This window comes from Mus pahari, chromosome 22, assembly GCF_900095145.1.
Source record: "Mus pahari chromosome 22, PAHARI_EIJ_v1.1, whole genome shotgun sequence".
Taxonomy (NCBI): domain Eukaryota; kingdom Metazoa; phylum Chordata; class Mammalia; order Rodentia; family Muridae; genus Mus; species Mus pahari.
The window spans coordinates 48077523-48091993 of record NC_034611.1 but is presented as its reverse complement, the minus strand read 5'-3'; the positions used below and the strand labels follow the sequence as shown (position 1 = coordinate 48091993).

General features: G+C 43.7%; 1 protein-coding gene across 1 annotated transcript in view; it reads right to left on the bottom strand.

Annotated features, from left to right (window-relative positions):
* The window catches only part of LOC110338882 (phospholipid-transporting ATPase FetA), a 112502-nt gene extending 98702 nt beyond the window's left edge, over positions 1-13800 (bottom strand). Inside the window, exons 1-2 of the mRNA XM_021222348.1 lie at positions 13717-13800; positions 9744-9787 (exon numbers count right to left, since the gene is read on the bottom strand). Of these exons, the coding sequence (XP_021078007.1) occupies positions 9744-9771 (28 nt within the window). The 5' untranslated portion in view covers positions 9772-9787; positions 13717-13800. The remainder of the gene's footprint in view (positions 1-9743; positions 9788-13716) is intronic.
* Positions 13801-14471: the final 671 nt, after the last annotated feature.

The window sequence follows — 14471 nt, the reverse complement described above, 5'->3', positions numbered from 1 at the left end:
GGTGGGTAGGGGAACAGAGGTGGGGGGAGGGGTATGGGAATCTTTCGGGATAGCATTTGAAATGTAAATAAAGAAAATAATAATAATAATAATAATAAAAAAAAAAAAGAATCTGTAGCACAGAGAGCCCCCCTCCCATGTTAAGGACGCAGAACGAGAGGAAGTATAATTTACTTATTCAACAAATGAACAGGCCAGGCTCTATACCGGCTATCAGTGTACAGGGGATCTGACAAACTTCTGCCAACAGTGCAGCTGATGCTTGAGTGAAGTTACCACGTGCCTTATGAATGTGTCTAATGGAGCAGTGGCCCAGGGAATAATTGGTTGTGGTGAGAATCAGTGTTCTTTAAATGAGACCTGAACGATGGGACAATGGGCACAGCTCTGAGATATGGAAGACCATGACAAACTGAAAACCAGCAGCAACTGCTAGAAACTCTGAGATGAAATATAACTTGAAGTGTTTGTACAGAGAAAGGGCCAGAAACTCAAGAGCATTGAGAACAGGAGTCAGATTTAAGAATTAGGTAAAGACCAGGTCACGCTGTGCACTGTAGAAGATCAGCTAGAAGTCTGACTTCACTGTGGGATTATAATGAGAAGCCAGCACAAGAGTTTAAGACAGATAAGAAAGGATGAGTGTGATGGTTTGAATATGCTCAGCCCAGGGAGTGGCACCATTAGAAGCTGTGGCCTTGTTGGAGTAGGTGTGTCACTGTGGGTGTGGGCTTTAAGACCCTCATCCTAATTGCCTAGAAGTCAGTATTCTGCTAGCAGCCTTCAGATGAAGATGTAGAATTCTCAGCTCCTCCTGCACCATGTCTGCCTGGATGCTGCCATGTTCTCACCTTGATGATAATGGACTGAACCTCTGAACCTGTAAGCCAGACCCAATTAAATGTTGTCCTTTATAAGAGTTGCCTTGGTCATGGTGTCTGTTCACAGCAGTAAAACCCTAACAAAGACAGAAGTTGGTACCAGGGACTGGGGTATTGCTGTGATAGGTCTGACCATGCTTTTGTTTGGAAGAATGTGGATTTTGGGACTTCAGATTTGGGAAGCAGTGGGATGCTTTAAATGAGGCGTACTGGGCCATCCTAGTAGGAATATGGAAGACTTTATTACTGAGAGTGATTTGAATTGTGTGGACCTTGCCCAAGAGGTGTCAATGAAGGATTTCAATATGTGGCCTAGAGACTGTTTTTGTGGTATTTTGGTGAACGTGACTACTTTTTGCCCTTGTCTGAAGAGTCTGCCTGAGTCTAAGGTGAGGAGACTCAGATTAATTGCACTGACAAGAGGAGTCTCAGAAATACCCATAATGTACTTTGTTCTCTTGCTAAGTCTCATGAAGAGCATTTTAAATAAGCATAGCAAGCTGATAAAGGAAAAATATAAAATATATGGTTCGAGTTTCAAAGGGGCACCGGGGAGTGAAATGGAGCTGAATCCTGTGTTTAAGGATATTAAATTGAATTAAGGGAGTAGTGACCTTGGGGAAAGATCCCACCCAGCTAAGTTTAGGTCCAGGCATGGTAGTACAAGCCTTCATTCCTAGGAGGCAAAGACAAGCAGATCTCTAAGTTCAAGGCCAGCCTAGAACAGAGACAGTAACAGAACAGCCAACTTTAGGCAGTGAAGGAGTGGAAAACAGAAAGCTGGTGATTATGTAATAGAACAAGAGGGCCATGTTCCAGCCCCAACAAGCAGCAGAATTCAGCAGCTTTAGCCACATGGGCTTTAGAATCCAGAATAGAAGGGACTACTGGTACAATTGATGCTGGTTAGCTGGAGCTAAGAAATTAGTGGTGATTAAGAAGAGATCAGCATCACTAAGGTGAAATCTGGGAAGTGTTTTCTGAGAACAGAAAGAACCTGTGTTCCAGAGATATCCAAGATTGTACCTAGTGCTGCAGCTGTACTTGGTAATGTGTAAGAGCCATCCAGGTGGTACTGGGTTTGAAGGTATGAAGGGTCATGAAGAACAGCTGAGGCTTGGTAATGTGAGAAGCCATGGAAGGCCATTGCTGAAGGTACAGCCTCAGTTGTAGTTGATGGTCCACGACTAAAGGATTCATGCAAAGGAGTTGAGGCTTGGCATCATGAAGAGAGCCTATGAGAGGCTATTGGTGAAGCCTAGTCACAACAGAAGACCCAAGTGTACTGGAGATGCCAGTGCTGTGGGATGATCACCAAGAACAGCAGCAGCAGTGGAGTGGATCAACCTAAGCTTAGAGTGCTACAGAGGGCAGAGCTGGAGACGTGATGTCAGCCCTTTGGAGGAGCCCAGAAGATCATGTGTGGATCCCAGACACTGGAACATGAATCTGTAACACTGAAGTTGCCCTGGAGACTCCAAGATGTTTGAGATGCCAGAGCTGTGGGCTATCTGCTGAGGAAAGCTGCTAACAGGGAGTGGAACCAGCCCAGGAGACAGTTGTTGCAGTCAACAAAGATGAAAAAGGAGTTGGAGATTTGAAGACCTCTTTGACATCAGCCATGGAGATGCAGACTTTGGAGTTTGCCCAGCTGGTTTCCTCTCTTGCTTTGGGATTTCAGTTAAATGACTAGATCAATCTCAGAAGAGCTTTTGAATTTTGGACCTTTAACATTGTTGAGACTGTTATAGACTATGGGGAGGACAAAATATATTTTGCCTTATGCTATGTTTGGATATGGCCCCATAGATTCATATGTTTGAACAAGCCTATGGGGGCCAAATAGTGGAATGTGATGGTTTGTATATGCTCAGCCCAGGGAGTGGCACCATTAGAAGCTGTGGCCTTGTTGGAGTAGGTGTGGCCTTATTGGAGTAGGTGTGTCACTGTGGGTGTGGGCTTTAAGACCCTCATCCTAACTGCCTGGAAGCCAGTATTCTGCTAGCAGCCTTCAGATGAAGATGTAGAACTCTCGCTCCTCCTGTACCAAGTATGCCTGGATGCTACCATGTTCTCACCTTGATGATATTGGACTGGACCTCTGAACTGGTAAGCCAGCCCCAATTAAATGTTGTCCTTTATAAGACTTGTCTCGGTCATGGTTTCTGTTCACACCAGTAAAACCCTAACTAAGACAATGAGAGAATTAAAACCTGTTGGGCATGGTAGGGCATACTTTTAATCCCTAGGAAGCAGAGAAAAGAAGATCTCTATGAGTTCAAAGCCAGCCAGATCTATACAATGAGTTCCAGGACAGCCTATATAGTGAGATTCTGTCTCAAAAAAAAAAAATGTTAAAAGCTGATCTAAGTACAGGGACACCATCTGGTTTCATTCTGTTTTATTCTATATAATAAGGGTTTGGGGAAGGGAAGCGGGAACAAAAGGAAAAGGAAGCAGTAATGCCGGAAGGTTTCTGCGGGTGTCTGCGGGTGAGAGACGGCAGCAGGGAAACCTTAGGCTATGAAATAAAGAGGACAAGAACTGGTTGATTAGAGGATAGCTCTTAAAGCTGACAGGCTCCGTCAGCGGTTTGGGTGCAATTATGAAGTAAGATGAATAAGCACAGGGAGAGACATATTTTGGGGCAGGTGGCTCCAGAGTTCCCTGTATGCCTTGGTTTGCTATGCCACTGAGGAGCATCACACTTTGCAACTAGGTATAACTGTGAAGCACTGAAGGAAAATTATTCACTCTTCAACCAGCAGATCTTCCTTTCTCTTGCTCTCTTCCTTCCTTTCTTTCACGTATTTACTCTTTATTTCTCCTACTTCTGAGTTTGTTTCTTCGGATTGATTTTTCTCCTGGCTTTGGGTCTCATTTTCTACTTCTGATACCAATATAAGTATGTTTAGAACTTTGGAAGACACAAGATGAGCTAGGAAGAGAGAACAGGCATAACCTCTCATCCCAGCTGAGAGGCCTAGGAGAGGAGAAACCAGATAAAGAGGCCCTGGATTCAGTAAGATGAACTTCATTGTCACCTTAATAAAGCTAACTACAGGTCACTGAAAAGTAACGAGAGTGAGAATGAACTGTTTTTAACAACTGAGAAAATTGTTACACAAAAGGTATACGCATGTAGCCCCAGCATTCAGAACTTTGAATCAGAGCACCACAGATTTGGGACAGCATGAGGTGAGCCCCTGCCTCAAACTAAAACCTAAACCAAAATGTTGAGCTGAGGTTGTGTTCTACTCTAAATAATTCTATATTGTATAAGACAGCTGTTTTTCCTGGTGTGTCTTGCCCTAGGAAACTGTTTTACACGCAGCTTTGACTCCAACCTTTCCTTTACATGGGAATAAACTTCCTGGTTCATCTATGCCATTCTCTGTATCCATCCTTCATTTGACAGACACCTAGACTGGGTCCAGGCCCATGAATAGTGTAGAAATACACACAGATTTGCAAGTATCTTTGTGGTAGGATATAGAGTCCTTTAGGTGTGTGGTGTACCTGAGTCATATGGTGGTTTTATTTTCAATTAAACATATTTAGGATTATTATTATTGTATGGGGTAAAATAGAATTTCAAAATGGTTTACATACACAGCAGTGGCTACCTATTTATGGACAAAGGCATGGGAAAAAGAGCTCATTCCACAAATGCTGCTGGCAAAGCCATCTATTTCCAGAAGAACGGACTTAGAGCCACACCTCTCCCCTTCTTAAAACCCAGCTGGATATGCACCACACTTAGAACTGAAATTCTGAGGCTGCTATAAAAGAGCACAGAGGGGACACCTGGAGTTATAGGTCCAAGCAAGAATCTCTGAGCAGGACTTACTAGCACAGGAAATAGTCCCAAGTACCAAGAAAGAAGACTACAAAAAATTAGCAAGCTTCTTTACAGCGGGAGAAATTAATAGCAGAGGAGACAGACAGCCTACAGAATGGGAGAAAATCCTTGCCCTGGGAGTTGATACCTCAAATAAATAAAGAATTGCAAAAATTAAGCACCAAAGACACAAAACTGCCAATTAATAAGTGAGCTAGTGAAATGAACAGATAGTTCTCAAAAAGAAAATGAAATGCCAATAATGGTTTTGCTACATAGCCCTGGCTGACCCAGAGCTTGGTATGTAGCTCCAGCTGGCTCTGAACTCATAACAGTCCTACTTTAGCTTCTCATGTCTTGGGATTACAGGCACACACCACAATGGGTAGTTTACCTTCCTTGATCTCAGACATATGTTTCCCTGCCTCACAATTCTGTAATTCCATGAATGCACTTCCAGGAAAAGAGAAGCCTTATTTACCCAGAATCCTGTCTGTTCTAAGTAGCTGTATAAGGTACACAAATACACACAGGAGTTTCAGTATTTACTAGGGGAAAGGACAACAGTACCCTGCACGCTTCCCTGGAGAGGAAGTCTTTAAGTTGCTTTGACTGGACCTAGCATCTCCCAGTACCACCTATATATCCTGTGTAAGGGCCATGAGCTAGCACACCACTACACCTATTAGTTATGCCCTGTTTTGGGGGGCTATTAGTGAGTCAGTTTCTGAGTTAACCTCCTGTGTAGCATTCTAAACTTTAAAAATCTTTAAAAAAAAAATAGGGTCAATGACTGGTATGGCTATTTCCTTCTGGGTGAGAATGTTGTTACAGTAGGGGCCAGGGTCCTCCACTGCCTCTGGAGAGGGCCAATCCAGGAGCATTCTTGAAAAAAAAAATAGTTTAACATTTACTGCACGTACATATGTATCCATATGTTGCTATAACAACACATGGAAGTCACAGGACAGTTTTCAGGGGATGGTTCCTTTCTTCCATCATGTGGGCTCCAGGTATTAAACTCACTCTTTCAGGCTTCCTAGCAAGTGACTTTACCCGCTGAGCCATCTCGCCAGCCCTCCAAAGTGTTCTACAGGAGGAGGTAGTCATGGTAGTGAAGGCTTGGCATTCCTTCTCAGCATCATTTGATGCTTTAATGTATACTCTAAGCTGACCATGTCACAGCACCAGATATTACAGGCAAGTCTCCAGTTTCCTATGGTGTCAAATATACCAACGGTGTGTTCTTGTGCTCAAACCTACACAGGACACAGTAGAACAAGCAGTCAAATGGGGAGGTAACACAACCAAGGAAGCAGGAATGCATCTCCTGACAGCGGGCAGGGCTGAGCGCTGAGCAGCAACAGCTAATGTGGTATCTTAACCACTAATCGCCTTAGCAGCAGTGAGGCCCGGCTGTCAACAGAGTCACAGTCAAGATGCTTGGATTTGTACCCAAACGACTGCTTTATCTTTCTCTTCCACTACTGGTCTCTACGTGGCCCATATTTTCATCATCTATGCCATGGTCGTGATGTCCCTTCTAAAAGTGATGCCTTCCTCCATTTTAGAGTCCCCCAAAGCTATCTCACAAAGGCCAGTGGAAATTCTGGGGACTTCTCAATGAAGTTTCCATGATCCCACAGACAAAAATACTTTACCTCCCCACAACTCCCGTAATACTTTGATTTTATTCTCCAAAATAAACTATTGTTCTTTGTGCTATAACCCCTTTTAAGCATTTTAACTTCTTTGCCGCTGTCACTGGAGCCAAAGTTTTTTTTTTCGTTTGTTTTTTGTTTTTTTCGAGACAGGGTTTCTCTGTGTAGCCTTGGCTGTCCTGGAACTCACTCTGTAGACCAGGCTGGCCTCAAACTCAGAAATCCGCTTGCCTCTGCCTCCCAAGTGCTGGGATTAAAGGCGAGAGCCACCATACCGGCTCTATTTTTTTTTATTAGATATTTTCTTTTCTTTTTTCTCTTTGGTTTTTCAAGACAAGGTTTCTCCTGGCTGTCCTAGAACTCACTTTGTAGACCAGGCTGGCCTCGAACTCAGAAATCCTCCTGCCTCTGCCTCCCGAGTGCTGGGATTAAAGGTGTGTGCCACCATGCCCGGCTTGATATTTTCTATATTTACATTTCAAATGCTATCCCATAAGTTATAAGTTATAAGTTATAAGTTCCCTATACCCTCCCCCAGCCCTGCTCCCCTACCTACCTACTCCCACTTCTTGGCCCTGACATTCCCCTGTACTGGGGCATATAAAGTTTGCAAGACCNCTTCATTTTCATTAAACTCTAAAAAGTCTTTAATTTCTTCCTTTATTTCATCCTTGACCAAGGAATCATTGAGTAGAGTGTTGTTCAGCTTCCACGTGAGTGTTGGCTTTCTATTATTTATGCTGTTACTGAAGATCAGCCTTAGTCCATGGTGATCTGATAGGATGCATGGGATAATTTCAATATTTTTGTATCTGTGGAGGCCTGTTTTGTGACCAATTATAGGAGCCACAGTTATTATGTCTTCTGGGTCAGGGGAGGTTTGTTGTTGCAGGTGTTGCTAGTTTTGTCATCAAGAATTTTTTTGTTTTATATTTTTTCCCTTATTTATTCACTTTACATCCTGATTGCAGTCCCCCTCCTTTCTCTCCTTCCAGTACCACCTTCCCACCCCTTCTTCCATGTTCCCCTCCCATTCTCCTGTGAGAAGGGAAGGCAAGGGGAGAAGTAAAGAGTGGGCACAGGCTGGGCAAGGTGGTTCAGTGGGAAAAGGGACTGTGCTGTGTGAGCATGGTGTCTGGAATCCACCGTGGAAGGACCAATTTCTGCGAGTTGCTCTTTGATCTTTACACATGTGTACACACACACACACACACACACACTGATATTTTTTAAAGAAAGAGTGAACACAAACAATAGGTAGATTTATTTAAAATAACAGTCCAAGGAAAATCTCCTGAAAAATACACGTTACATGATATCTCCTGCTGATAAATTCATTAGGACAATTGCTACAAAGATTGCAAGCACATTATCTGGCTGATTCCGAAAATCAGCTCTGGGATCTGTGTGTCTCTCAGGTAATAGCAACCCAAAGGCACATTATCCTTAGCTGCCCTACTTCATTAGATACAAACGTGGTAGCCATGGAGTGAGGCACTCCTGTGACTAACTTAACCCGGCTTCCTACACTGGGGGACTCAGCCTCATATGGTACTTTACAGTAAAAAGCTGCACATTTCTAATGGGAGCCTAAGTCACTCCCATGTGAGGCTCCCAGGCTCCGTACGTCCACAAGGATATCAAATTGAGCATGCCTAAATTAAACTAAATCTCATGGTATTAAAAAAGAATTTCAGAATTGCCTTTCAGCTGTGCAGAGCAACGTAACCCTTTAATCCTAGAGTTTGGGAATCAGAGGTAAGTATATCTCTGTGGATTTGAGGCTAGTTTGGCCTACACAGAAGAGTTCCAGGCCAGCCAAGTCTACATAGTGAAGCCTTGTCTTAAACACAAAAACCACAGAACTACCTTCTGTGTTCACCAAGAATTCTTGAGCTAGGAGTCACTCTGGATATCTGCTGACCTCTTAGGATCACTCTGATTCTGGAAACTTCCAAAATGAAATGAGCGCGGGGAGCTATTGAGTTTACCTGTCTACCCTGAGTAGTTTTCCCTCTATGTCCAACCTGCTTAAACACTTGCAGTGAAAAAAGTCTCTCCAGACAACTGTTCCATTCCCAGTCATTTCTGTTTATAAACTCCTTTATGCATACACTTTCTCCTTACTCTTATGAAATCTTGAAGGGCTAGGAAGGGTCAGGAGTAGGGTTTGCCTAAATTGTATCTTGAGTTCTTCCCAGCTGCCCAGCACTGAAGCACACAAGCACCTAGCCCATGAATGTAGTATTTGACGTGGTGCTCTGTCTGTCTTCTCTATGGTTGTCTTCCATCAGGAGCTAGTGTGGCCACTGAGTTATGAGTTATGTTCCAGGGACCTGAGCCCTAATATCTAGCTGATCCATCTGCCTACCACATGGGCAGCCAATCAAACAAAGTATGAATACTTCACTTTTTCCTAGCACTAACCTTGAACATCTTAGCTTTCCTGTTTGTCTTAATTTTCAAATGCACTACTCCGTGTTATCCATCCTCAAAACCTTTCAGGAATTTCTCTTCTCCAGCATGTCTCTCAGAGACTTTCAATAACTTTTCTTGTATTTTCCTTCCTCCTTCAACTCAAGTCTAACAATGGGCCAAATGGCTGGGATTATTCAAACACTGTCTAGGAAGCGATGGTTCTGGAATCTCAGTTAAACAGATATATTCAACAATAGTCTGTTGGATTACTGTCTCCCTTCTAAGTCAAAGACTAGAAACATGCTCACCTTAAGCTTTGGGAAAGACATTTTCACCCTGGTTACCATAGCATCGTTTTCTGCTTATAAACCTTCAGAATTAAATTACTTACCCACATGTTTCAACTCTTTAAACATTGCTTTTATTGTCCTCTAAAGAGTACCCTTAAACAATACTCTCAGGTACGAATTAATACCATCAATAATGATCTCAATTCAATTTTGCAATTTTTCCCTCTCACCATTGTAGCAAAAGTAGTTTCAGGCCAGGTCAGAGGCAAATCAAGTTTGAATTCTAACCAAATGTCTTGAAGTTCTATTTTTTTTTTTTTTTTAAGACAGGCACTCATGTAAGTCAAGCTGGTGGCCACAGACTATTGATCATCCTTCATCTACCTCCCACACTCTAGGCTTACAGATGTGTCCCAGCACACCTGGCAATCAGTATCATTTCCCCCATTCTGACCTGGTGATTGGACCCAGGGCACTGTGCACGCTAGGCAGGCCTCAGGTTCTAAGGGGTGTCTAGGAGGGCGTCAGTTTGGTGCTTGAACAGAGGTCCTGGAAGCACAAACTGTGTGAAGCACGGTACAGTGCAGGATGGGACAATACCAGGGCTGCTTGCTGAGGCCTGCACCTCAACTGATAGGAGCCGAGCACTTACCTGAAACAAAAGCTTTTACGTGTTTCATCTCAGAGAAACACCACCTAAGAACGAAACAAAAACTGCTTTGTCAGTTAGCTGGCATCCTGATGCTATAATACCACCTACCATTCATCACAAATTTAGTGTGCTGGACACATTATTCAGTGCTTTATGTACGTTATCTTGCTTCTCACTAAAATAGGGATTTTAAATATTTCTATCTTAAAATGATGTGTCTGTGTTTGTGTGCGAGTAAGTGTACTCAAACGCAGGTGCCTGTGGAGGGCAGAAGAGGGCAGCAGACTCCCTAGAGCTGGAGCTACAAGCCAGGTGCTTGAAACTGAACTTGGGTCTCCTGGAAGAGCGGGGAGGCCCTTACCTGCTGAGCTTTCTCTCTAGCCCCTCTCATTTTGGTTTTGAGACTTGGCTTCATTATGTTGCACCATGGCCTTGAACTCACAATCTTCTGCCTCAGCCTGCTGAATAGCTAGAATTACAAGCACATGCAGCACCCAGTCCAGGTTGAAATAATAATAATAATAATAATAATGTCAAAAGCCTAGCAAGGAGTCAAAATTAAACTAAACAAAGTAGCAGATTCAAGCCAGGCAGTGTGATGCACGTCTTTAATCCCAGCACTTGGGAGGCAGAGGCAGGCAGATCTCTGTGACTTCAAGGCCAGCCTGGTCTACAGAGTGAGTTTCAGGACAGCCAGGGCTATACAGAGAAACCAATCAACCAACTAGCCAACAAAACAGTGGATTCAGTATTATCCAATATCAAGTGATTCCAATGTGTATTCAAAGCTGAAGACCATTAATATATACTTCCTTTTATGATATAAAAGGAACTCAACATCTAAATAATTTAAAAGTGATCCAAGCTCACTGAACAAAAATCCAGGTGATTTCCCCTAGTGGGTGATTTAAAAGCCCCGATGTTGTGATGTAAGGATTCTGTAGAACTTTTCAATGACTTCTTAGCTTTCTCCCATTAAAAGCCGAAGTCATTATAATGGGCAACAGGCCCCTGGGAATTGAAGTTACCTTTCCCTTCATTCAGTCAGTCCATTTATACCTTGAGACCGTGGCTAGAGAAGGTATTTTAGCCCAGGAGCAATTCTGGCTGTAAGAAAGGCCCTAATCTGAAGTGGGCATCCAGGGTGGATGCAGGCTGCACGCTGGGTGCTTTCATATCCCGTAGCACAGAGTCTTCACACTCATTCTTCAACAAAGGCACCAGCATCCTCAGACAGCTGGGACTGAACCTTACAGTATTTCAACACAGGGAACACTACAATATTTGGAAAGCATCCATAATGATTATTTGTTCGCTGAGAAAAAGTTTGCTGTTTTCTCTCCTATCCCCCAACTCTCCTGTCCTGGTCTTGGAAGCTGACTTCTATGGACTAGATCCCCCATACTCTCTTGACTCTAGACTGCTTGTTAGGTCTTACCAATGAAAAGTACTAGCTGGCAACTGGAGCACATGGGAAACATCAGGGCATCTATTCCTCTGCACCTTGTTCAAGTTCCTGCAGTAGCTTTCTTTCTTTCTTTCTTTCTTTCTTTCTTTCTTTCTTTCTTTCTTTCTTTCTTTCTTTCTTTCTTTTATTTTTTAAAAAGGTTTATTTATTTTATTTATATGAGTACACTGTATCTGTCTTCAGACACACCAGAAGGGGGCATCCAATCCCATTAGTGATGGTTGTGAGCCACCATGTGGTTGCTGGGAATTGAACTGAGGACCTTTGGAAGAGCAGTCAGTGCTCTTAACCACTGAGCCATCTCTCCAGCCCCTGCAGTAGTTTTCACATAGCTCTTGTCTGGAAGCCCGTCCTCCGCAGCTGTGGCTCCGGCTTGACTCTGTATGAACAGTCCCTTGCCTTACAGCCTGCGGAGTGTTACTCTCTGCTGCTGCTCTCCCTCGTCTTCACTCCTTCACAGTTCTTTAACTGCCGACCAGGCCCCTAAGTCAGATCTTTATGACCCTGTCAACTGTCTTTCTGCTAAGACTCTGACTGCTACAATCCAAAAGTAATCTCCGGAGCCTGAAGCAGCAGCCCAGTGGTTAACAGTGTGTGCTGCTCTTGCAGAGGACCACAGGTTGCTTCCCAGCACCTACATCAGGCAGTTTCCAACAGCATGTAATTCCAGCTCTGGCTTCAGTAGGCACTAGCACTCAAGTGCACATACCCAAACACAGACCAATACACATAACTAAAATGTGAAAATCGTCTTAAAGAGGATAATAAGAAACGAATGCTTTACTCCTTTTAAGTTCCCTTCAGGTTCCAGTACCTGCAAGGGCCCACTCCCTTTTTTCTACTCCAAAGTCTCCGTCCTTCCCAGACTGCCTAATCTTCCGTGGAGTCTCCAAGCATCCTACTATCCAACAGGGCAACCCTATCATTTACTACTGCTGTGCTGAACCTAGCGTGCCTTTAGTTCTTACAGTCAGACTGTTCAGTTTTTTTCAATAGGAGCATTCTTGGGAGGCAATAAACTCATTACATTAGGTAAGTTCAACTGGAAAGAACATCTGAGGTCACCCTAACTCTTTCACTGATATTCAGGTCGACATAGAAGAGTTTTTTTCATAGTTATACAGCAGCAGAGTTAAACCTAAATTTAGATTCTTCCTACTACTTCAATGTGTTGTTGAGTCTGCACTAGATACTTAAGTAATTAATATGCTGATGACCACCTCTAAATTTATGAGTTATTTGTCTCTTATCCAATGCTAGGGCCTGGACCTAGATGAATACCTGACATATATAGTAATTGCTCAACAAATATAATTTTCCTTGAACTTGGGACTAAGCAAGACAAATTCCTTAAAAGTTACTTTATCAGAACACAGAGGCTCCTGCATAATACTTCTTTATTCACATAGAGAAAATGTATAGTTTTCAAAGTTCTTTTATGTATATGAGCCCATTTCACCTGTCCGAGTTAGATATGGAATTACCACTCCAAATGACAATTCCAGCAAACTGTTACACTAAAGACCAGACTCCTGCCCAGCATGTGTCAGAGCTGAGACCCACATTTATATCTTCTGGTTCCAGCTTCAATACATCTTTGCCATTTTATGTTGCTTTTTCAGCTTTGCCTTTCTGCTCCTGGGTCTGGGAAGACCATGCAGGGGTCAGTCAAAACATGCTAAAGGAAATTATTCTGTCTTTAAAAATCCACTAGTTCAGTCCTTCTAACCTGAAAATTTTCCTACTTTTCTTTTGTCTAAAACTGTCTCAAGGGGCTGGCTGGAGAGTGGAATTGGGGTCCCAGCATATCTACATGGCAGCTCCTATCTGTCTCTAACTACAGTCCCAAGGGATCTGAGGGCCTCCAAGGACACCAAGCACAATTTATACTTGTGATCCTAGCAGCAGGGAGGCAGAGGCTGGAGGATCAGTACAAGTTCTAGTGCAGTCTGGTCTATGCGGTGAGTTTTAAGCCAGTTAGGGCTATCCATCAAGACCCTGTTCCAAAGCAAAGAAATAATGTCTACCTTGGCAGTTCCTCAGATAGATAAACACCTACTTATTCACATTAGAAAGTCTGTTCATGGTACAGAGTTTAATTTTTCCTGTCAAGTAGGCATTAAAAGGAAAAGAATGATAGCAAATGCCCAGGAATCTTAACAGTTTTGGGGAAACGAGCAAAAAAACTTCCTTAGTTACCAGGGATATGACACAGCTGGGAGACTTAGGGTTAACCTGCTTTACGGAATAAACAGTCAAATGTGTGCCCTTTGGGAACTACCTGGGGGAGGATAAAGAGTCTGGAAGTGTCTGGATAGACACCTCTGGGAGTGCTAGGGAAACCTGTATATTTGAGGAGTACTGACAGAGTTTTCTTGGTGAGTATTACAATAAGTCTCAAAGAAGTAGGATGAATGAACCCGATAGTTAAGTAATATTATAAGGTCTTCAAGCAATGTTGTCAGAAAGAAAACCCTAACTTCTCCTCGGGCGCCCCCTACTTACCGTCGCCTCACAGCCTCCTACTCCAGCAACCTCCATCTTAACGCACCTTTCTGCGCAGGTGCCACAGAACCACAGCTTCCGCCCAGAGCTGGACCCGCCCACCCACGCGCTGCCACGAGCTCGTCTCCAGCCACGCCCCTTTCTGCAGACCCTAAAGCTGAACAGTCTGGCTTTGAAGTAGTTGAGCCCTAAATCCCTGACATGGCCGAGTCCTGAGATGAAATCCTCAGATCCTTGGGGGGGAGAGGGGCGCAGGGGGCTAACTGCATGCTAATGAGGGGAGAATAACAATGGAGAGTGCTGCCCAGAGTTAGTGGGGTCCCAAGGGCTTCCCAGAGGTGACAGACTGAAAGGGAGTGGAAACGGTGGCTGGACATTAACAAGAATGGACACAAGAATGTAAAATGGCACTGAGGGCACAGTCAGCTGCGGGACTGTGTGTATGGGTATGTGGAGGGCACTCCTGGAGGGGTTTAAGTTTTAGCTTAGAAGCCACTGTGACCACTGAGTAGCTTTTTTTTTTAAATTAGATTTTCTTCATTTACATTTCAAATGCTATCCCCAAAGTCCCCTGTACCCTCCCCCCATCCTCCACCCCCGCCCTTCTCCCCAACCCACCCACTCCAGCTTCCTGGCCCTGGCATTCCCCTGTACTGGGGCATATAATCTTCACAAGACCAAGTGGGTTTTAACTGAAGAGGAAAGAGGACGGACCCAGAGAGATGGCTTAGTGGTTAAAAGCACTTGTTCTTGCA